At 39.2% G+C, this 25,663-nt stretch overlaps 1 protein-coding gene across 1 annotated transcript in view; it reads right to left on the bottom strand.

Annotated features, from left to right (window-relative positions):
* Nucleotides 1-2,000: 2,000 nt before the first annotated feature.
* gnas (GNAS complex locus) overlaps nucleotides 2,001-25,663 on the bottom strand; it is a 31,875-nt gene continuing 8,212 nt past the window's right edge. Inside the window, exons 3-12 of the mRNA XM_042491384.2 lie at nucleotides 19,925-19,979; nucleotides 19,614-19,733; nucleotides 13,792-13,889; nucleotides 9,208-9,262; nucleotides 8,617-8,690; nucleotides 8,393-8,451; nucleotides 8,176-8,296; nucleotides 7,247-7,377; nucleotides 6,404-6,471; nucleotides 2,001-4,552 (exon numbers count right to left, since the gene is read on the bottom strand). Of these exons, the coding sequence (XP_042347318.1) occupies nucleotides 4,406-4,552; nucleotides 6,404-6,471; nucleotides 7,247-7,377; nucleotides 8,176-8,296; nucleotides 8,393-8,451; nucleotides 8,617-8,690; nucleotides 9,208-9,262; nucleotides 13,792-13,889; nucleotides 19,614-19,733; nucleotides 19,925-19,979 (928 nt within the window). The 3' untranslated portion in view covers nucleotides 2,001-4,405. The remainder of the gene's footprint in view (nucleotides 4,553-6,403; nucleotides 6,472-7,246; nucleotides 7,378-8,175; nucleotides 8,297-8,392; nucleotides 8,452-8,616; nucleotides 8,691-9,207; nucleotides 9,263-13,791; nucleotides 13,890-19,613; nucleotides 19,734-19,924; nucleotides 19,980-25,663) is intronic.

Here is a 25,663-nt window from a genome sequence, read left to right as displayed (position 1 = left end):
TCTAGAAATGCTGAACTCATTGTGGTTACCTAAATTCCAACATTTTGTTTTAATTTATTTTTTTTACTGTGGCTGACAACTATTCACTTTTTCATTGTTGGCTAACTTTCATCTGTTTGGTTTATTTAATCAACTGCTTTTCCCAACATGACTGTCTAACGCAGCCCCGAAGCCTTCTCCACATCATCAGGAATAGACAATAGTTCTGTTTAAGAAATGCAGATGCAATATGTTGACCTGAAAGTAGTAAATGAAATTCATTCAGTCTAAAAAAATACTGCATCATCCTACAAAATATCTACTATTATAAAACTATCTACTATTTTTAAAAGCAGCCATGGCCCTGTAGCAATTAGGATTCAAGTTGACATTCTTCAGTGCAGGCTTCAGGTTGTGTTGAGTCTTATTACCTCCAGGAAAAAAATACAAATAAATAAATAGATAATAAGATACAAACAAATGAATAAATAAAAATACAAATGTGTGTATGAACATTGAGTATTGGACTAACAATCCCAAAGCCTCATATGAATCATGAAATAGCTGAGTCAGGAGTCTATAAAGATGCCGTTTATGAATCAGTTTCCACTGTTGGGAGTTGAGAAGTTATTTTTTTAGATTCCTACACAGAAGTCATGATTCATAATTAATTCCATAATTCAAAGAATCACACTACCTTTGTCTTTTTCCTGAACATGTCTCTTGAGCGTATACAGTCTGTATACAGTCTCTGATTTTGCCTCACAGCCTTTAATGTTTTCCTTTTGAAACCCCTTTGGCACTACCTCAGTTATTTAATTGTATATTTACGTCATGTCCTCTTTGAAAAAAACAATGTTTAATCAGCTGTTAATAGCATTATTAAGTTTACATTTGAATGAAATACACAGATATATGTAAGGGATGACTTGTTAACATGCTGTACTTTCCCATTCAGGTCACAATTCACCTTTATTAAGTTCAAACTTACTTTTACAAATGGCTTTATTTCCATCCCGGGTGGGGTATTGCTGCCTTTAAATTCCATTACACTTCACTTAAAATGAATGTAAGGTAGAGGCTGGGTTGTTGTTTTTGGTGCATCAATTCCTGTAAAACCTCATGCAACAATTTTGTCATTTTCTACTCACCTCCATATCGGCTGAAACTTCACTGAGGTTGGTCGACCCAACAAAGAGTGAATCAGCTCCTGTAGATCAGCATAGCAATCACCTCACAGCTTAAAATGCATCAAGCAAAGGAAGTGTATTGTAAATTTACTGTGTGGCGATAAAAAACACTTTGGCTTTTGAAGAAAATCAGAGATAAGAAACTTGTGGGTATCCACTATGTATATTGAGCATGTTGAGCACAAAAAAAAATTCTTCAGGGTGAAAAAAGATTTGCGTTGGAGGTATAACAGATGAAAAGTTCAATTTAACAAGTTGTGAGTGAACTATGGGATTAACTCAGTGTGTTTGTGTTTGGTGGTGTGGAGTTAACATTTTTAACAGGCGGCAGAGTGAATAATTTGGGTAGAATTGATCTTTAAACAGTTTCATTTGTGAGTATAGTCATGGCAACACAGACAAAACATTAAAAAACCTGTATCGGAAGTTGTATTTTCCATATCAAGGTTGGATATTTAGAACATGTTCAGTACATTTTTACCTTCCAAGACTCATTGAGGAGCCAACCGCAAGACACTTCCATGAGGCACCTTTGTTATTCAACCTGAATTTCCACATTGTTGAGCTTCTAAACCAGTGACTCTTCTGTCAGAAACTGACTTCATAATCTTCATAGCTGTCCCAATAAACACAGGCTGTGTGTATCTGAAGAGGAAATGACTGGTAAACGAACAGGAAACTTCATTTCCTTTGGCGTGGATTTACAACAACCCTTCCGGCTGATGAAAATTTAGGGATAAGATTGCAAAAATGCAGCTTATGTGAGGGAGTAAAGAGCAGCGCTGCCTGTGTGGGTGAGTTTATATATGTAATGACATATCTGTTGCTGTCTGCACCAAAAAAAAACCTTTATTTCTTAGAGCTTCTGTTCAGAAAGTAGAGACCCATATTTGATGTACACATTAAATGAAGACTCGGGCACTGAAATGAGAGAGATGCTAATACTGTACAGGCCGCCTCTGCTTTGCAAGGCTAGGAAGGAGGACCCCCCTCCCTCATCAGAAAATAAATTGAAATTATTATTTTTTTTTTTTGTCATTTTTTGGCCCTTTTTTTTAGCAAAAGAATAAGATCTGTGTAGAAACAAGCGATGTTTTAACCCTTCAAAAATGTCCTTTGCAGATGTCAACGGAAGAAAACAAAAGAAACCTGAACACAACTTCAGTTGAAAGGATTTAAGTTATAGCAATACGCACACTGTCAAGTGTACAATTTGTCAAGGTTCATTTGATTCTAATAAAATACTTTTTTTTAAAACCCATATACATTTCATATATTTATCTTTTTGGGGTATATGGATTCAAAAATAGACATTTAAATCATAAAGAGAGAATGGGAGGATTGGGGAGAGAAATAAAACTACAAAAGCTACGAATGGGTGTCCTCCGTCCCAGAGGAGAGAGGACAGTGGAGAGAGTGAGAGAGGGATAAAAGAAGAGAGAGAGAAGGAAGTGGCAAAGGAGGGTGGGAGTTAGGAGGGGATTGGCCAAGCTATACAGCGCAGTATGACACCCACTTTAGCTCATTACACACGTACAGTCGTGATCAAGGCACAGGGATCTTCTAAAAGTTATTTTTTTCAATAAAGTTGTACAAAATAATACATTTTACAGTCTGTACAAGAATAATAGTTCAGCAGTAATGTAAAGACAAACATACAAAGGAGCGAGGGGTCCAGGAAGGAGGAGAGAAGAGGAAAGATGGGAGGGAGGTGTGAGCAGGCTGTTTGACCACAAGTTTAAAAAAAAAAGTGTCCTGTTTGTTGTTGTCGTCTTTTTTTTTTATATTCCAGGATTATGTTTCATTTTCTCTTGAAAGAGTACTGCCAGGAAGGTAAAAGTGCAGATGGGGATGTGGTGGTTGGGAGGAGAAAATAAGAGAGAGAGAGAGAGGGGGAGAAATGTCAAGATGGAGAGTGATGGAGAGAAAAAGCATCGGAGGAGAAAGAACAGGGGTGAAATGAAGGAGAGAATGACAGACAGAGAGAGTAAAGATAAAGAAAGAGAGCGCACAGGGCACAATGGCACAAAAGTCCACACAGACAAAAACAGCTGTGGAGACAGTAAAACAGGGTCAATCATGACAAGATCAGAGTTCTCTTTAACTTATATGGTACTGTAGAAGGATGCTTTTTGCCCTCCGTTTAGTTAAGTTCCATAAAAGTTGGCTTTTTTTTTTGTTTCTTTTTGTTTGTTTAAATTCAATGTATCCTCCTCACGTTTTGCTCCACTACCAACAAGGCAAAGTCAAGGTGGCAAAATAGTTCTGTGGAGTCGAGGGGCTGTCATCGTCGTCTCTGTCAAACTCCATCAGAGAAGTTCACACTGGAGTCGTGTCTGTCCCGTTTCAGTGAAGCCCCCGTCCCGCCCCCCACGGCCAGACTGAGCACAACACACCCCTGGTCCGTTTAGTCTGTGCTGCTCCTTGGGGCTCGGCTGTGCAGTCTGTTTAATCTCAAAACACTGTGCCAGAAAAATCAGCTGACAGCTCAACCAGCCTGCCGCTCGTCGGCAGATCAGTACATTTCCGGATCCAACCCGGTTGTGCAGTCCAGTAAAAAGCAGGTGTGATACGTTTCTGTGTGCAAGCAGATCCTGTGTTTGGATTTATGGATGTGTGTAAGTGAAAGGAAGGTGTACACGGTTTGAGTCAAGTCCTGAGCACAGTGCATTTTTTTGTTAGATACAGTGTTCCGCTGATCTGTCATGAAGTGTTTGTTCTCTATTTGCAGTAATTCAACAGTTATCTCTTTCCCAGTTGCACTGATGTAGCAGCTTGCTCACTTTTCATACCGACCGCAACAAGATCGGAGATCTCACAATCTCAGCTGTGGCTCAAGCCCTCTTCACTGCAGGAAACACAGCCCAAACTGGGCCACTCAGGGTTTCTAGAAAGTTGAAGATAACACGTATGGGGACGATATATGGTGTCGAAAGGTGCGGAGCTGGGACTATGGCTGCAGGTGGAGATCAGAGTCCGTTTATGTGTTAACCAATAAAACCCTTCCATATAGATAGCTCTGTCTATTGCAGGTGGGGAGTGCGTCAGGGGAAGTTCTGGGTTCATGGGTCTGTGTACTGTAAGTGTGTGTGTGTCTTTATGTATGTGTGTGCGCGTGCATTTTGGCCCCCGTTCCTTCTCAAGAGCTCACAAACTTCTGTGGAAGAGGGGAGTTCAGAGACTTCAGGGTTTTTCGTAGTCCGATGTGTTTTTGACTGAACACTTTTCTTCTCCCATCACAACAGCTCGTACTGCCGCAGGTGCATCCGCTGGATGATGTCTCGACAGTCATTGAAGACACGGCGGATGTTTTCCGTGTCGACGGCGCAGGTGAAGTGGGGGTAACAGTAGTGCCTCCCGTCCCCACTTGCTGTGCTGATCCTCTGCAGATGAAGAAAGGAGAAAGAAACTATTTCATCACGTATATAACAACTAAGACAGTTGCTGATTGGCTGTTGAGTTATTCCTCTAACAGCAGTCTCTAACTTTTATCTACAATCCAGCGCTGATGTTAAGCAAACACGTAGACGGCACAAACACATTTATAGTCATGCTTTATTTAGCTAATAAAAACTACTCTAAGTATTTGATAATTATCAGCAAATTCCACGAGATAGGCTCTCAGCAATTTAAACACTTTGTTAATCTGTTCTGTAAAAAATCTATTTCACATCTGTCCGTCCTAGAAGAGGGATCCCTCCTCAGTTGTTCTTCCTGTGTTTTTTACCATTTTTTTCCCCAGTGCAAGGTTTTTTGGGGGGAATTTTTCCTCATCCACTGTGAGGGTCTTAGGACAGAGGGATGTCGTATGTTGTAAAACCCTCTGAGGCTAATGATGACTTGTGGCATTGAACTTTATGGATAAATTTGAAATTGAACTGAAATGACTATTTCAACAGCCCTTTGGGGCATGCCTTGTGATTGGCCTATGATGAACTTTGACTTGACTTATTTGTAAAGCACTTTGGGTTGCCTTTGAATATGAAATGTGCTATTAAAATAAATTTGCCTTTCAAACTTTATGAGCCTCTTATGTGTTTGGAACATTTGTTGCTATGAAGAAACACTTTTATAAAACATGTCACAAATACGAGTTTCCTTTTTTAAAAAAAGGCAAAAAAAAAATAATTTTCTAAAAAACAGACAGGGGACTGTAGCTTTTAGCAAACCTTAATATATATAAACAGGACAACATTTTGGTATCAGAGGAATTACTACTGAGGAATTACTACAAAGTACCGATTCACATTAAATCTAAATTTCAGCACTGGAGAGCGCATCTGGGTGAGAATGCTGGACTTAGACAAGAGGCAGGATGCAGAAGCGCCCTGAAGCCATTCATGGAGCTCTGCAAATGCTGTGTCGGCCGCTCCGTCAGCTTCCGAGCGAGCCAAAACTATTGCTGGAGTGTCAATCTGCTATGATAGGTTCAGCATCTGGTCTATTTTCTTTTCTATATTATTCTATAATCACCTATTATCACTGCAAGATGAAGCAGACACACACACACACACACACACACAAGCAGACAGACAGAGAGACGATCAGCTCTGTGTGTGATTAGAGAAGAGCAGTCAAATACATCACAAAGACATTTTTGTTATAACAGAGAAAGTAAAGTAAAAAAAAAAGGTACTGCTGGGTATCAGTTTTGGAACCAGTTCATATGGAACAGTTACCCAACCCTAGAACTGACCAATCACATTTGAAGGGCAGGTCAACAGTCTGTATAGAGAGGCGTAATACATTGGCCACGACTTCACTTTTTGAATCCATATGAGTTCATATAAAGATGTCTATTTTAAGAGATTAGCCAAAATGACCAGTGCACGGCAGAGGAAATCTCTACACCAGATCAGCCCGAAATATTGGCCTGCACCCCCAGAGGCTTTATTGTCATCAAAACAGACAGACACTGAGTTTTGGGATTGGCATTACTCACAATAGGACTAAATAAGTAAAGAGTGCATTTATCAGTCACTATTTTTAGCTGCAGATTGATACATAATTGGTGCTCCTGTGAGTATTTACAGCAGCAGGTCAGTGTAAGAGGTCAAAGGAGGTCTACGGCAGAGAGAGATGAGCTATTATTGGACAGTAATTGTTAATGGAATCAGAATATTGTTGGTTTTGTCTCATCATGGGATTTTTTAGAAAAAAAGGACAATATAGACTGTTACCACACTTTGAACTTTGCACATTACAAAGTACATAAGCAAACCTGTAGCACTTACCAGGAATTCATCTCTTATGAAGTACTTTGCCCTTGTAACACGTGGATCTTCTCCAGGCTCTGGTGTCGCTGGAAGAGGACAGAGAGGGTAATGAAACCACATTTCTTATGATATGCACTCTTTCAGGTGGAGACTGTCAAACACGAATGGTTCATACAACAAACAAGATGGAAACTGGCTTTCTGGGGCTATTTATCAGTAAGCAGGTTTAATGTTAGCAATTATGTAACACGTTAATTAAGTTATTCCTCTTCAATGTCATTGTGAACAAGTGTGAGTGAACTCGACAACCTCACAGTTATCTATGAAGGATGACATCTTGTGGTCAATGGCCGTAAATGCACTGTCCCTCATGGCTTCTTGGACGATAAGTCAGTCAAGAGTTTGAGCAGTTATTATCACAGTTTTAATAATGGGCAAAACCTTGACTTTAAAGTAAAAACAGAGCTATCAGTGTATGTTTTGGTGTATGTCTCTGCATGCTCAGGACATTTTTATAGTAACAAGCAAGGGAATCATTAAAAACTGGGACATATTTTGCACAGGTGGTAAAAAACTAGGACATCTTGGTATTTTACAGAGACCAGTTTCCAGCTGGGACTCTTTGGGGAGTCTGGTCACCCTACTTTACAAACAATAATCAGATCTCTAAGATCTGTAATAATTAGATGAAATAAAGAACCAGTTTCCAAAGGAGATATTTACAAGTTGAATATATGGACAGTGTCTCTGAGAATTAGTGAATTTCGCTCAACTACATTTATACATTGCTGTCTAAGGCAATAGACCATATTGAGGACAACACTTTCTAGAAGTGTCTAAAAATGTGGCACAACTCCTCACCATCGTCAGGTGTGGTGTATCGAGCAAATTCAGGGAAGTATTCCTCGATTTTGGACTTCCCTGCCAGCACTTTCTCTGCCAGCAGGTCCTGTTTATTTAGGAACAAGATGACAGAGATGGTCCGCAGCCACCTGAAGAGAACAAAACACCGTGAATCAGCATCACACACTGGACCATCGAACTGTGTCTGAGTACGAAGAGAGAGACAAAAGGAACACACACTGCTTGAAGCTGATTAAATAAATAAAAATGGGGCCAGTGGGTGACAGCTCTATAAGCGGATGACATAAAATGTGAAGATACTTCATACAAAATACTAATTATCCCAAGATGTTCCTGCATGGATCCCTAACTGCATCAAAACTAGTTCTGTTTCCTGGAAAACCTAGAGGAGTTTTCCACAAGTACAACCTACAACATAAAGGATGAGATAAGTTGTTCGGCACTTGTTCAGCACTGGGGTTGAATACGTTTGAACTCAATGACCACTATGTCTGCTGTGACGTGAGACATGCTGCCAAAGATCTCGGTAATTTTCCGCTGTTCTGTGACTTTATTTGCTTACACGCCGCTGAAATTTGTAAACAAAGTACGTGATCTCTCCTTGATTTGTGTTATGCTGTGTTTGTTGCTAGGGAACCCCTGCACTTGGTTATGCAAACATTCAAGAGAAAAAGCAGGACAGTTTAGAAAGTTTCCCAGCATTGACACTGGGCCTGATCAATAACCATCATCTGTCTGCAGTTACAAAAAAACCCAAACAACTTAAATTCGTGTTCTGAGAGGGCTTTCTGATTTTCAAATCACAGATAGCGTTCCTTGTTGTGAAACTGGGAGTCCGAGTGGACATGCGTTTAGAAAGACGCTTTACTTCTGCAGGAAGACAGAAAAACAACACAGAGACAGATCCACTGTCCGTCTCTCTTCACCTGTTATTCCAGATGTTCTTGAAGAGGTTGAGAGCCTCCTGTAAACGGTTGGTCTGATTGTCCTCTCTGATCACCATGTTGTAACTGCTACTTGCCACCACGAAGATGATGGCTGTTACATCTGAAGACGGGAGAGGGACAGAGATACATCAGACACAGTGACAGAGGGAGATATGAACCACGTAAATAAACAAAATGAAAAATAAACAAGAGTTACCATTAAAGCACTGAATCCATTTCCGGCGTTCATCTCTTTGACCACCAACATCAAACATACTGTGTAAACCAAACAAGAGACACTGGTGAAATACTGCCATCATGTGGAGAAGCTGTGCATCTTGGATTCTGAATTGTTTATATCCTGAGTCACTGTACGTGTTTAATACCGTCAGATGAGTCAGTTTAGTAAAAAACTGCCATTTTCTTTATGTTTTTACTTACTGGAAATTTACTTTGTCCACTTGGAATCTTGTCTCAAAGATTCCTGAGGTCAGAACTCTGCACCGCAACAAATCCTGGTAAAAAAACAACCAGAAAGTTTATCATAAAGGCTCCTAAGATTATAAAAATATCCTGCAGGATCTTTTAATGATTACACTGCAGATCTGGAGCAAGGTTTCCACTTTTCTTCCGTGTCCTAGGCATATTTTTTAGATCAGGGTGAAGAACATAGAAACTGGGACACAAGATGTTTTTATTTTCTGCCCCCATTTCTGTGCTTGCAAAGGGCAACTCGGGTGAAAAGACAACATGAGATTTATCTTTGATGGTTTGGAAAATCATGCCAGGTTTAAAAGTGAAAATAACAGCATTAAGAAGCCATGCTCCTCTACTTTAGGTCAAAATAATTCAATTGAAATCAAAAGGACAACTTAGATCAAGATCCAACTCCAGCACCGCCCCTTTTTACTCTCACACATGGGTGTGAACTATTTATTTTGAGTAATTACTATTAGTGAAATATCTCTGTGGGAGAAGAATGCTTAATAAAGTGTAGATAAATAAACATCAAGGTAGCCAACGTTAACCCACCTGATCTGTTGGTGTGTAGTCACTCTGTTTCACTATGTCGATCTTGTCTAGAAAGCTGAAGAAAGAGAACAAAAACAAATTACAAGTAAGAACACTGTTATGGTGATAATATTAACGATCTCATCATTTCATTCTTTAAGACTTGTATGGATAACAATCCTTGCATTAAGACCAGTTTAAACTGCAAACATGAGATTTTTCTGCAGCGAGCATCATCTCTTTAAAAGCCTGTTTACAGTTAAAAGTATCATGTGTGTTTAAGTAAAAGGTTAAATAAAGGGTCTACTCAAACACATCAGCTGGGATATCATACGTTATACAGCAGGTGTTTTCTACATGACCTGTGTTGTTAAATAAGAAAAACTTCAACTACCATTCCAGAGGCTAATTTTTCTCAAAATCCTTATATTTTTAGGAAAATTGTACTGTGTTGTTAATAAAGTTTAAAAAAATAAGTACTGTCATGGTTGTCGTAGTCTACACAAAGCACGACTGGCTGAAAGAAGTCACATAAGAGGAGATGTGTATAGACAGACATAAATCTATATTTTGGTATCTTTATCATGCTGGGGAATTAATTAAAATAAGACAGATAAAACTAAAACCAATGAATAATTATAGGCATTACAAAAAAGTAAAATTATTGTACATTATGGCATTTTTGATCGTATATCACATAGAGGCCAAAATTGTCATGCAAATACAATAATTATATTCATACAACTCATAAAGCTGTACATGGCCTCTGACACAACATTTTGATAATGTGACTGAAACTTTCGATTTAAACAAACATGAATAATACTGTATTTTGCTCACCAGGTGACCTTTAAGACAGACAGAAGCATCCTCCCTGCTCATTTCACATCCGGGTAAAACACTAAAGCACTCATCCAAAATGTCAAAATGAATCAGCAAGTGCCGTGATTTCAAATCTCCTGGAGACACACCTTCACTTTCAAACTTCTTGTGAACTTAAGATGATCTATCAGTGTTAAATGCAACCCATTAGTAATCTACAGGTATGATGGATTATACAAAGCTCGTGGGTTGCTACAGTTGGCTTTATAATCAACACTGTGGTCGACAGAGGCAAAACCGCAGACATGACTGAAACATTCAAGTGTTGTTCCTTATCAAGTTATTAAATCAAAAATAACTTTTGAAGCCCCTTTTTAGATCCTGATAAAGTTAAAAGCATCAACTAGGTGCATTTTGAGTGTAAAATTAGAAGGCTAGATTTATGAACAACTTAAGGCTTTTGTAATCACTGGCTCTGTTACACATTCACCTTTTAATGTCCTAAGAACATCAGACTGGTCAGGTTGGTCAAAACAACCTTAATTTGTGCAGGGTACCACCATCTCATCATATAAAAATAAAATTTCAATAACATAATTTCCAGATCCTGAAGTTTCAACTGTTTCATTAAGCTATGAACTTGCAGAAGAAGTATTCCACTAATATAAAGAAGGTCCTCACATAATACTAGGCCATCTATGTAGCAGAAAGATGCAAATACATTTGAAATGGATGCTGCATGACCACAGAGAACAGAGAAAGGGGACTGTGCCATTGGCTTTTACTCACTAGGTAGAAAACCTACAACTACCAGAATGCACTGTGCCACACCTGACTAGTAAACATTCCCACTGGAGGGTGATATAATGTGCACTGTTTGGGAAAAAGGCTCGATGATCAACAATCTTGTATTTTTGTTAAAAAAAACATGATTCTGAAAACATTTGAAGTGAGAAATAGGCAACTCTTCGACTGAATTTTGGTTTATATTTGATCAGTGCTGCTTAGTTTTACCATTTCATCTCAGTTTTTCTGCCTCAGTTTTCACTGAGCAGGAAGCAGTATGGCGCCCACCACCTATATACAACTCTCACTTTATAGGCGAGAAAAAAGCAGTGCAATAAAAAATAAAATCTTCCGTTCAAGTAACAATCTGAGAGCCCGCGAAATGCCAGCAGAGTTTCGGGGGTTTTGATACAAAGCTGGTTGAAAAAGTATCGCTTTAAGTTGCTAAGTGCTGGTTTGGTAAGTAAGTCTGACATGTAAGTAAAACACGGGCACATGGCTAAATTACTTGATGCATCATGAGGGAACTAGGAGACAGAGAAAGGAACTTCTCATCTCACAAAAGAAGGAGGATCTATGAAAAATCAGTGTATTCCTGAATTAAACAGCTGAAGGGAAAGGCACGTGAAAAGGAGAGATGAGAGTGCACATGAGAGTGAACGTGAAAGAGGGGATGACACAGAAGAAGAGAGGAGGACACAGAATGAAAGCGTAGTAGCGTCTGTCTGACATTACAGAGCAGATTTCAAAAATAGCTCCCCAGCGCCCTGGCCTCCAGCACGGTTACCATGGAGACCCAACCACGGGCACTATTAATAGTCTATCAACTCCCAATCTAGTGCGGCTGGACTGGGTCCAGAAAGAAGACAGACAGACAGATGGAGATGGAGAAAAGGAAGACAGGGGAGAAAACGAAAGCAAGAGCAGTATGAGATTGTTTTTTTATGCTGGATGTGTGAGCGAGAGGAGGGAGAGAACACAAGACTGGACTGTACCATCTCAACAACCTGAGGGAGCACTCGGGGGGAGAGTTTCCCCTTGTGTCAACTTTCAAAAACAACACACCAATCTTAACTGCTTAATTAAGTGCAGATAATATTCACAAAGTCATTCACTATTAAAAAAAACACCTCATGCTACTTGCTCATAGTCCACAGCTAAGCAGCAACGATCTCCTCACACACCACCCCTTCTCCCTTCTCCTCCTTAAACCATCCTGTGATCTGTAGATGACTCAGCCTCGGCCATGTTTGCTCCCAAACACTGCAAACTGCTGCTGTTACATGAAAACTATTTCTCTATCTTTTATCTTATCTTTGTGTTTTTATCTGCAGTTTCTTTGGAAATGATAACTGTACGCTCAACTCTGAGCTGTTAAAACACATTTAAGATGCTCTAGTGCATCTTTAAACAAATACTTTTGTATGGATTAGATGCAACAATAAAAAGGTTGTTTTGGAGATTATATAGGGTGAAAGAGGTTTTGTGAACAAAAGTCTTAAAGACAGGTGGCAGTGTGGGGCCTAGATAATCACAGGGCACAGCACACTGTCAACTGCACATATTCAAAACTGTATCAGACGTAATGTTCATCAATAAAGAAACAATTTAGTGTTTGATGCACATGACAGAGACACATCAGCCACCAGAGGTTTACAATGTTATGATCACTGCCAGTGACTCCTGTGTTGCCTCAGCAGCTTTACATACAGCCTCCCCTATTTTTTTTCCCATATTTGCTTAGATTTCTCCACACTTCCACTGATAAAAACATCCTAAGAAATGTAGTGATGTAAACTGACCTGGAGCAAAATATTGGTGGGACAGGCAAAGATGTTGCTGATGTTGGTGCTATCTTTTCTTTGACTTAATATGTTTTAGTGCCTGTCTTTAGGAAGCAAATACAAAGATGTTCTCCAGTGGACAATCTGACTTGACTCTATTTTCACTGTATGCCAATGTCAAATAACATAATAACACTTGAACAGATTGAGGCTCAAGTCATATCTCTGAGGTAACTTAACGGGAACAAAGCTTGCGGTCGGTGGTTACCGACAGTTGCCACTAGATGTTACTGAAGAGCCAAAGCCTATAACAACTGTACATAAATTGTGTACTTTAACCCTTTGAAACCTGAGCAAACTGGCTTGATCGCTCTCTCAGAAAAATGCAAAAAAGCAATGAGCAACTTACAAAATGGCACCAAAAATGAGTCTTATTCATTAAACCTGTTAATAAATGTTGGGTAAAGTTAACTGTGTGATGCTGACAGTTGTTCCTGTCATTGTGTGGGTCACTGACTCAGTTGCAGGAGCAGATAAACAGAGAGGGGGCGCCTGAGTGGATCAATCTGCTGATCGCAGCACTACAATGAAATTTGTTTTTATCCATTTTAAATTAAGTTGCAGTAAAGTTGCTGTGATTGGACAAAACTGAAAGGTCACACAGAAAATCATGGCAATTGGCTGAATTTGTGTAAATAGTTGTGATTGCAACTTTGCAAAATCCTGGAGGGACTGTTTAATAGCTTCCCTTTGTCACCACTCCGTATACACAAAACTGAACAGGGGTAGCTGCTCTGTTGCTTTCAGCCATGCAAGACATCTATTATTACAGAACCACCTGGGATGTCCCAGGCCCGCCTGCCCTGGTTTGTGTGTAATCTGGCAATATGGACCAAAACAAACGAACAAAGAAAACGCATTTAAGTGCCAAATATAGACAAAACAATAAATCTGTTAATCTAGAAAATAATCATTATTTGCTGCCCACACGCCAATATTACATCACCACCAACTACATACTTAAAAAGGCCCAGAGTTAATTCAACACCTCTGTGAAAAAGAAATGTAAGTTTTGAAATTACTAAATCACTTCTTTTCTTTGTGTGTGCAAAGCTGTCGTATTGTATTAAATTGTACAGGTGCACCTAATAAACTAGTGCCTCAGGGCACAGATCATATCACCATGTATCTGGACTTGCAGAGGGATACTTACTATTGTGCACAGTCGATTAGCTGGTACTCGTTGGATCTCTCATAGCATGCCTTGACCCCCTCATCTTGCCACAGTGTCTTTGCATGGTCGTAAAACTCCTGAGGAGAAAACAAAAATACATGAATGACAGGACACAGAAACTGTCACAGAAGAGTAACATAATAAGTCTTGCTGCTCAGTAGACTAACTGGAGTAATGCACTGATGTTTGTGTGTCTACCAAGCTGAAATCTGATACACTGTTGAAAACATACTCAGTTTCATTTTGCTGGGATGTCCAATTATATCTTGTATTTTAAGCATAAAATGAACCTTTGCCTTTATTTAACAGGATCATCTTCTGAATCAAAGAAGAAAAGTGGTTCTTCAAGTGGGGTACATTTTGTATTATTTATTGTGCATCTAACACCATACATGACAGCTAGAAGAAAGAAAGGAGGACAGGGTTGTGTCTTGTCGACGATGTGTGTCTGAGGGCACCGGGCACTCAGCATTTTTGTTGACACCACATGCAATGTGCGTTGTGCCTAGGCAATGCCTGCGTACATGTCTGTAAAGGTAAATAGTGGCGGAGAGAAAGAAAGACACCTCACTATATACTGACAGACACTACACACGGACTTGTTTAACATGCTGGGACAGTGTGAATTAACCACAACAGGTGTTCTCTGTACATGTCATCTCACAGATGCTGGGAAGAAGCTGAAAACACAGTGATCCAGGCAGAACATGTGACTTGTGCAAAAACCTCCAATAACACACAAAAATATGTGCCTGGTTTTAGGACTCATTCTTGGGGTTCTCTGTGTAGAAATATCAATTAAAAAGAAGTATGACTAAAGTCTCATTTATCCAATTGTATGCTCAGTACTTCTCAAACACATGCATTTTCTTTAAAGTTTTAATATTTTAAACACTTCCGCATACACAAAGATAAGTAGTGCACCTGTATAAGTCAATGGATTGCACAAGTTGAGTTTTTATGTGTGCTTGCCCAGGACACAACTTGTATGAAGGAGTGTTTTAAATAGGACAGTTTTGGAGAAAAATGCATGTGTTTCGGAAGCACTGAGCATATGAATGGATAAATGACACTTTGATTATACTGCACGAGTTGTTTTAGAGTTGGTTAACAGAAACTAAACAACCTCAGTTAAAGTTTGCTCAAAAACAGCCCAGTTTTTGTCCGGTGAGGGTTATATAAACAGAAATGTGCAATCTTTAATAGAATTCTACACAGGGTGAAAATGATGCTTGTGACATTTATAGTTTTTGACTAGCTCCATTCAATCTAATCCTGTCCGGACTGTTTTTAACTGGTGCTTGTAGGGGAATTTACAATTCAATGTGTATTAACCAGAAGAAATGATCAATTATTCAATTAATAATTGTGAGTTTCTCTAATATTTCTTTTTTTTGATTGTAGATTAGTAGATTATTTGATAATCACAGGTTGTAGCAAGTATCAGGTATGCTGATGTCAAGACTCAGATAAGGTTAAAATACAGGCCAACACCAGTGACTCAGCAGTGTGTTTTGTGTGTTTCGGGCTGTTTAAACGAATTAACAGGAACCTTGTGGTTGATGTGTCTATGAAATGCCCTTAATCAGGTCAAACACAGGCTACTTCCTTGTTCCAGACTGGGAATACACCAACACCTGTCTGTCTCACTCTTATGCACACACACACTCCGCACATGCACACGCACAAGCACACACGTTCTTTAAATTATACAATTTGTAATGGAATAGATCAATTAGCTATATGTAATGATTTACAGGAAATTATCCAATGATTAGTAAAGCATAAAATACAACCGGGTAAATTAAAAATGTCAGTCCCTCCTACAAACGCGCACACACAGACACACAGACACGCACACACGCCTGGTATCAGTGCTGTCCCTCTGTCTCTCATGCCAATTGAAAAGCAGAATATACTTTCGCCATCCTGTTTTATAACTTGGAAACTATGCTGGGCTCGTCATAAACAAGTCAACCAACCAAACAAGTAAAGCCAAACAGAAACCGTAAACAAATAATTGCTTCCCAACAGCTCAGCATGAGTGGAATTCCTGGGCAGCAGCGTGAGTTAGTGGTTAAAGAGAGCATCCCGCAGAGGGAAACTCACAGATTTGATTCCTGTAACAGCTGATGTGTCTTAATGAAGTGTTGCTGAGCAAGACATTATTTAGCTGTCTGCTCAATTGCTACAAATCATTTAGGATAACCGTGTTAGTGCCACCATCTAACTAAATAAAAAAATAAATCAATGTATCTGGTAAATATGGTCACCTGAGTTAAACATACATGTACTGCCCTTTCCCTTCTTTTTATCCCCATGGATAAAACGGATCATCATCTTCCATAAGTAACCTTTTATTCACCTTTCTCTCATCTCTGTTGCAACTATTTCTGTATTATCTATCATAAGTGAAGTGAAGGTGAAAATGAAGGTGAATCCACCCCAAATTACTATTATCCTCCACTGACATGTGAAACTGTATTTCTGTGTACATATTGTGGTTCAAAGATGACTCCAGGAAAATCCAACAGATGTTTCCAATGCAGTTTGTGTGACAATTTAATATTTCCCTTATTTTATTTCCCTGTTTAGTTAATACAGTTTTCTTTTGATCTAAAATTGTTTGCTGGGTTTTATTTGTACTGCTATTTTTTATTTGGGTTTTATTTCTGAATCCCTAAAATGAAGAGCTTTCAAAATGCTGCTGACTCCGCCTGAGTTTGACAATTCTGAGGTTGTGTTTTACACTGGACAATGATGCAGACAGCCATATTTAAAGTGTAAAGCCAAAACACCATAGCTAGGTTGGCATACATCTTGATATTTCATCCTTCTTGTGTGGGTTTTCTATCCTCCCTGTTCTGGTCGATATGTAGCTGTATTTGCATTGCAACAACACCAAACCTATGTTTTTGATGCCTTAACTGCTTTTTTATTCATGTTGCTTTCAGTGACAGCTCCATCTTGTCATTGGTCCACAAAATCTCTGATTTTTTTTTCCTGATACTTTTTGCCATTGCTATTTGTACTATTTGTTATTTTCTGTATTAAGCTACCAACTGCAAAGAAAATCTGCCTCCTTTATATTGGCATGCATGTGCCCAGTGCATGTGAACAGTCTTGTGAGATTGATTTTCAGACGTGTTCGTATATTTTTTCTGAACAGCGCAAAAATGTTTGTGTTCGATTGTTTTATTTTAAAACCCCATCTTAAAATAATGTATGTAAGTGTGGATATGGCCAAAGAAAATCATCAAATTCTCATTTCAGAAGCTGAAATCAACAATTGTTTGGCATTTTTCCAGACAAAAAAAAAATTAAAAAAAGCTTAAAGAATTTATCGATTATCACAATAGTTAACAATTCATTTCCCGATGAACTGACTTGTAACTGCAAGTCTTTATCCTTGTTTGCCTCAGTTGCATCAAACTAGCCGTTAACTTGGTAAATGTGTCTGTAATTGTAATGTCAAAGACCTGTTAGTGAGAAAAATCTTGTAAGCTGCATGGTCATATAAATGTAAAAAAAAAAAATCCTTTCATCGTGCAGTTTTCCATGACAGCAAACTCATCATGTGTTTACAAACAGAGTGCTCTTTTATAATCAGTCATGCGATTTATTCACTCTCTTAATGCAATGCTTTCTCCTTGCTTCCTCTCACTCTTTCACAGACCCCTTTTCTTCTTCCTCCAGGAAAAGTTACATTACAGGAAACCTGACTCCTTAGTTATGAGATGCTATCAATCCCCATAAAGATGTCTGAGTGCCGCATCAGTTTAAATAACACAACCACTGGTGCTGAGAAGCAACAAGTGTCTTTCTCACAGACACTTCAGCAGGGTCAACGTTGACAGGACAGCTGACCCTGTTTGCTGAAGGTCCTCATCTAGGACTGGATGGAAAGAAACAAGAGGCGCTTTAGCTGCCTTATGTCTCATCATTATCACAATCATGCATTAAACACAAGCAGTTGCTCTGATTAGGTCGTTATGCCAATGAATGCATCAATTAACAGGCAAGTCAAAATGGTCATCTTCCGTAATAAAAGAGACATAAAATCTGTACCTCGAACCACTGAAGGACAAGGCCAGTGTTTTTAAGCGTTAACTCATTCACTACAAATCACAACATTACATGACTACAGCAACAGGGTTTTTAAGACTTTTTTAGGCGGCCATTGTTTCCATTCATTTTAGACCGTTATGAAAATCACTGTCTAACATTGTTGTTTTTTAAAAGATATCAAAATGATAACAGCGTGGAAATGTAGTTCAAGCACAGATAAAAGTGTTCTTTAAAACAAATTATTTCAAGCATGTCTCAACACCTCAACACAGCAAGATGACTTTCATTTTGTACTGAAATCAGAGATTTCCAGGAGGTAAGTGGAAAAACAAATCAGCAGAGGTGTAAATACAGTTTGAGATAAATGGGTTAAACATTCAAAACCACTGTTATGGTTGCTCAAGAAAATAGCATTTTCCAGGAAAACCTCCCCCCTCCCCATAATTAATACGCAAATGTATAGGTCAAGTTGCTACAATATTCAATCATGTGCTGTATATGGGAAAACCTGTGGTGAAATTTTGATGATTTTATCATGTACTGTAATTTGGAAAGAGAGACAGGTGGACAAATGCCTCCATAGCAACATATACCGAATATTACAATGACAGGATGTTCAAAGTAAATTACTAGAAAATGAACTACAGCCTCTATTTCTAAGTGAGACTTAGAGAACTGAAAATGAATTAAGCCTGACCCCAAAGGTGACTGTAGATAAACAGTGTGACTCCCAGACCTCAAGGTTTGGTCTCTTGGCTCGGACAATTAGTAGATGAGAACGTCCCACTGAGAATATTTAACTCACACAGATGTTCCCCATCAGGTCATTAGTAAACCTCAGTGTTTGCTACCTGTGTCAAGAGATTATCACCTGGGATGTGGGGCTATTACCTACTATCGTCTATGGAAATGCACTCATACAAAGCTGAAGATACCTGCATCTGTTGCAAATGTATCGTATTGACCACAGCTTTACTTAAACTCAGCCATCTAGCTCACATGGGGGGTCAAAACAAAAAGGGGCCTGAATTACTTAAAATCTTTGAATTCATTGCAATGCTACACCAATAAACTACTATTGTACGTGCAGAAGATCAAAATTGCGTACATGGTAGATGTTTTTGAACTGCAGGCCGCACGGTAAAACTGCGGTGTGTCCCGCACTGTTGGCCCTCATTTGCATTAGTTGGCTTTTCCACTGCTGATTCATCATGTTAAATTGGCATTAGCGAAGCCCGTCGGTGATTGAAATCGTAATGAGGGAAGCCGGTGGCCTTCAGATTAGGTGTGTGGTCTTAGCTAGAGTGGCTAGCGGTTTTTTATATAGCTGGGCATGTAGACAACACCAAGGGAACTTTGCTATACTATAAACTGCAGTGTGTCCCGCACTGTTGGCTCTCAATTGCATAAGTTGGCTTTTCCACTGCTGATTCATCATGTTAAATTGGCGTTAGCGAAGCCCGTTGGTGATTGAAATCACTCTGATTGGCAGTTCATATGAGAAGAGAAACGGTAGTTTAATTATAAATTCCATATATTTAATTATATGGAGTATTTATCGAACATGTTATCATTTGTTATATCTCTCTTGAGAAAGGTTATATTGAAATAATTATTGTTACGGTATTATTATCCAGCCCTACCCAAGACTGTAAAACCATTTCTCATCAAAAAACTGGTGTGAAGGTCATCAGAGTTTGTGTGAGTGTGTTGTCTGATATTGTACTACTCACAGATGGAAACTCAAAGTCCTTTTGGCTGACGAGGTTGAGGATGTATTCGATCCGGTACTGGTTCTGTGGGCACGCCAACTGCACTGGTGGTGCCAGGGTGCTCATCGCTGTTACTATGGTCTGTCACAAACACATAAACCAAAATAAAATACATTTAAGATTGGATGATAAAAGACAGACATAATTAGTAAAGCTAAAAAGGAAACTGGACTGATTGATTGTTCAATATATACCTATCAAATTATCTAGAGCTGTTGAGTTTTGTTTTTTTGTCTAATGATAAGTAGAATTAGACAAGCAGAGCCACTTACCTCAATAGCCTCTTTAATATTATTCTTGATGTCCTGAATTTTCTGCTTCTTTTCTCTGAAACAGACACAATAATTTTGTTGTAATGACGTACAGCAGTAACACAGATGCAATGTGAGCGTCTTCACACCAAAAATAGGAATTACAAAAGCCACTTTTACACAGAGATTGCGCTATAGGGTTGCAATGAAGCCCCCCCTTTACACCGCCCCTACACGATTACACAGAAACAAACGATGGCAGCATCATGCCATATCAGTGTATGTTTATTCACTGCATTGCAACATCCCATGATCAAAGGAGCCATGACGGGGGTGACGTTAAACACATGAGCGTCCGCCTCTAGCTTGACATACAATATATGCCTCGGCAGCTCTTTATAAACAATAACAAAGACATAACGTGGGTCACACGCATAAACACGTCATCAAAATGTCAGACTTGTGCCGCCCATGATCACGTCTTTCCAGCTCCATGTTTTACACAGTCCTCTGGAGCTCTTACTACCTCCTGTCCTGGCTCAGTGGCAAGACCACCATGTTTCCCCTTGCCACAATCTGACATTAAATACAGAAGGGTGACGTCACATAGCGGCGTGATATTCCTGCTTTGAACAGGCAGTGTAAATGTGGCAACAGAAAGAAAAAGATCCTATGCTACATTGATATCCACTGCCTGCAACCCACTGTGGTTCCTGATGCATGATTTTATTTTGATTCCCTTTATACAGAAAAATTACACATTAAGATGGTATTGAAGGGGTGTTACGGTGATTTATCATTTCATTTGTATAAAGATGACGGAGTGCCCCTTTAATTTATTAATTTTATGTGCTTATGTAATTTTGTCTTTGTACACAGTATTAGCTACTTTGGACAAGTTTTCATGTAAAAATTGTTGCCACAAAACAGAATACAACAATCACAAAAAATATTAGAATAAGATCAAACCATTTGTGAAAAAAAATAACTATTCAAATGCTGCAAGTAATAAAAATCTAAATGAATCTAGAGAAAAAAAAACTAATGAATTAAAGTCCATGACATGTCCACCAACGAGTCATCATAGATAGCATGCTCTACATTTGAACACAGCAGAGGGTTAAGTTATAGCAAGTATTGTTTTGGTGAAGTTTAACAGTACAGGGAAGGAGTTCCATGTTACTGTGACATGGAACTCTACAGTGAGCTGCACTGAGTTTGTTTTTGATCTGAGAAAGGTAAATAGACCTTCACTGGCACGCGTGGCAGAGAAACTATGTCTGTCTGCTGTGAAAGATATACTGTTTGTACAAGACATTTGGACTCTCTGTGAGAGAGATGTTTCTATTAAAGGCAACCAGAGAGCCAGTTAGCCTATCTTTCACCTTGAGCCAGCCAGGACAACAGCGCATTGTGTTTACAATAGTTCTATGTCAGTGACAAAGGGCGAGATGGGCCTCTTTGTTGTGTGGAAGTTTTTACTTTACCATTGCTGCAATAAAAACGATGCAAATGTTTATTAATTTCTTTAGATCAGTGCAATTTGTATTTTAAGTATAATCACAGGCACTGACACACCAAGGCGACAGCTGGCCATCTGTCAATGTTGGGCCGTCAGTGGGTGTCTGTAGCCCTAGTTTTATGGTGTGTCCCGCACCGCTGGCACTGGAATCTGCACTGGAGATGGTGGAGCCCATCGAACGAACGAATGAATGAAATCACTCTGATTGGCAGATCAGCTCAATACACGAAAAGAGAAACGGACATGAAGAGAGTAAACAAACAGCTGAAGCTGAGGTCTACAATGTTTTTCAGGCCGATGACCACTTAGCTCAAAGAGAGAGGGATTAGCGACCCCCTCCTACGTATACTGTATAAAACTGATTTGAAATTGAGATAATTCTCTGGATATTTTTGGGTCTTCTAACATATGCAGGCGCATGTAGCTGGCAAGTCAGCAGCAGTTGTTGCATGGCAAGGTGCATAAGCCTTACCCACTGCACTTTCACCAGTGATATCTCAGGTGAACAGTGTGTCACAGTTTCTTGCTCGCAAAGTTACAAAACATTCATTGTGGCTCACAATAATGTCCATACAAGTATTGATTGGCTTGGATGGCGGTGAAGATCAGGAAAGTGCATAGAGGATCTTAAATTTACATACAACTGAACAAGAACAGAGTAATATTGAGAACATACTGTAGGTCAATACTGAAAAAATATTCTCTCACAGCACACTCCAACACAAAATATAAGCACACACACCTTCCTGGGCCAAGCTACCATGTTGTTGCAATGCTTTCATAGATGTCCGTCAAAACATTTGTTCTCTAGCAGATGCAACAATAACATAAAAACAGGAGATGATTATTACATATACAAGAAACTGTATCATTTACAAGAAAGAAATGCTAAGAGGAAATCCACAATTAATAATGTGTTTGTCCTATAAATCCAGTTCAGAATTTAGTATAGAAAGGCTTAAAATACACTATAGTGAGATGTTACAGTCCCACTAAGATCTTTTTTTTGTATTAGACTGACATGTAGACTTAAATACAATTTGTGTAATACTATGACAAATGGTAACAGATCCTGAGAAGTCTGTGAGGTCACTGTGTGCCAAGACAACACAGAGAAAGAGAGAGAAAAGACAGGGTAAGACAGAGTTTATTGGGTTAGGAGGGAAATTGAGAAGCCCTTGTTTATATTTTCAACCTGATGGTCATTAAAAGTCACATGGTGGTGTGTGTGCTCTCTCCTATCATGAGAGTACGACTGCATGCCAGAGTGTGGTTAGAGTGAGGGAAAGAAGACATGACACAACATACTTTAGTGAGGATGTCTGGTGATACATTAAGGTGGATAAATGCAGAATAGATAACAGGGACTGGGGCTTAAATCAATATCACAATAATTACAATTATATAATATAATTCAGTGTGTCATGATATGTATTTGATAATGGACCAGGGGATTAACACTGGTAAAAACACAGAATAAAGCAGATTTACGTAACAAATTTGTGTTTCTCCGACGCTGCTTGTTGTACAAAGGCTTCTAACTACAGTGGCTGTCACTAAAACGCAAATGGCCCTATCTCAAATCAGTGGGTTGTCTGTTCTGGGCTACTGTAGAAATATGGCGGTAAATATGGCAGTGTCCAAAATTAACTTTTGGACTCACTAGCCAAGGTGACTGGTAGTTGAAAATAAGGCCAAGCAAACTTTTTTATTATTTTTTTGGCCAAAATAATAAATTGCATTTTTTGTTTCATATATCGTTTGTTTCATTACATTTGATTGACAAAATAACATACTGCATTGAATACAACTTTAAGAAAAGGCCAAAGAAAAATCTGGCGCAAAATGATTTTAATACACTGATCAACTCCTCACCAAAGTCTCCGCATCTGAGTAAGTTCTCTGTGGTAAGCAGTGATGCAATGTATGTGTCTAGGGCTCTTATTGTGAAAGATAGGAGCAGAGAGTGGAGCGAATGCCCTGCCTTCAAATATGTGAGAGGCAATAAAGAGAGTTTGCCATCTTGGCTCAAACTACTGGGCTGCCTTGTTAATCTATCATTACCTTCCTTAGCACGGGCACAATGCTAGCTAGCAGCAGACCAGCGGCAAGTGATACTTTAGCGGATCAGCTGACGTCGGTACAGTAAACAGTAACACAGAAGTAGTAGAGCTTGACACGGTTTCATGAGACAGCAAAGCCTTAATGACACCAAAACGGAGCAGAGACTCTAAGCATAGGTGTTTTATTACACGACCATTTCAGCCCAAACTTTTACACGTCAGTGTGGTGAAAACCTCTTGACATTTACTTAACATAAAATCGACCCGCAGTTGGCACCTGGAGGGTGTTAATTTCAAACCCTGAAACATGGCAATCTAATGAGGACCGCCCCGCTCTCTACGCATTTATAAATGGCTCATTCCAAGGTAAGGATAAGGAAGCCCAACAATTATTATTTTCAGGTGATTACACACAAAAGAAAATACATTTATAATATTATATTCCATTTCTGCCAAAATATCCCTCTAAATCCTGAAAACTGAACCTTCAAGTAATTCATCATTTCGTCTATACAGTGTCAAGATAATGCCTATCACTGAACAAGAGGAAAGGGCAAATAAATTTACAATATAAAAATGAGAAAAATTCAGAAGGTGGAACCTCCAAACAGATGTTGGCAAAAACAAATATCCGCTTGATATGTAAAACATCTATTATCAATATTTTTACATAAATACTTATGAATTGGTACCTGCTTGCGACCAACCCACAGACAGTTATCACCAGGCTATGCACCTCCCCTCATCTCTGTGGGGTGTTAAGTGTCTTTGAGCCAAATGTTTTGGTTTTACTGAACAGCACGCAACTTAACTGTTTCGATTCAGCCTCATTGCTGTTTCGGTTTATCGGAGCTTTTTCAGCAAAAACAAAAAATGTCACAGTCCTCAGCTCTTGACCACTTGACAGCTCCAGCAATGAGGTTGGCAGTTACATGCCTTGTTCAAGGGCAGCTCAATCATAGTTGAGAAGAATAGAGAGAGCTGAGTCAGTCATTCATTCATTCATTTTTTTTCATATCAGGCCAGCAATTGGAACCAGCAGTCTTCCGGTCACAAGCCAATTACTCTGACCTTTAGGTTACCACAACACTCAATCCATTCACCCGAAATCTTTTATCACAGGCGTTATTGAACTCTTTCAGTCTCACATCAGTAAATTTATGTCCTGCCTCAGGATCCGGGCTTATTAAAACATATTACTATGCTTGTCATGTGGAGACCCACCAGCAACCAGCCTGCAAGTTTTGGTTTTAGCAGATCTTCAAAGACATAGGTGATTCATTGTTACACACTTACAAGACAACATCTGACCGCACATTCAAGGTAAAACAGTCAGACAAATGCACATGGGGAAGAAGCCATACATGGCTTATTAAGAAAAAAAAAATCAACCGACAATCCAAACAATGTCCCATATCTTCCTGTAAGTGATGCTGTATGTGTTTGTGCGGCTTGTTATTGAAGACAACCAACCACCTGTCTACACACAAACACAAACACACACACACACACACACACACACACACAGAGATTGAGTCAAACACACACACACACACACACACACACACACACACAGATTGAGTCAAACACACACACACACACACACACACACACACACACACACACACACACACACACACACACAGCTCAGTGTTGAGGAAACACGAGCTGGGTCATACGCTTCTCTGCCTAAGGTGCTGATTTTCTGGGCTAACCTTGCAAAGATGCTTCCATCTCCATCACAACCACCAGACTAATACACATCATGTCACTGACACACACACACACACACACACACACACACACACACACACACACACACACTTTGGCTTATTGAAACAAGCACAAGCTAGGGCTGTGATCCAGGAAACAAAAAGCAAGACAAAAAGGGGAGCAGAATTGTATTCTTTAGTAAGAAATACTTGAGACTTGTGCTCCTTCAGACTTAATTTAAATGAAAAACGGACAAATCAATAAATTTACATCCACAAAAGCAGGAGAATGTTTACTTTGGACAATGAAGGACAGATGCTGAATGTCCTCTAATGACAAAAGAAAAAAAATTACACTGGTTCTAACAGTTTGCATTCACTTTCTGTGCAGCAGCTGCTCCCCAAGTCCAGCAATCTGATCCAATCAGCTCTGATTAGATCGACTGATCATTAATCAACTTCG

Source organism: Plectropomus leopardus, chromosome 9 (genome assembly GCF_026936395.1).
Source record: "Plectropomus leopardus strain MGB_pleo_1.0 chromosome 9, ASM2693639v1, whole genome shotgun sequence".
Taxonomy (NCBI): domain Eukaryota; kingdom Metazoa; phylum Chordata; class Actinopteri; order Perciformes; family Serranidae; genus Plectropomus; species Plectropomus leopardus.
Note: the sequence above shows the minus strand (reverse complement) of the source record. Positions and strands in the feature narration are given on the sequence as shown.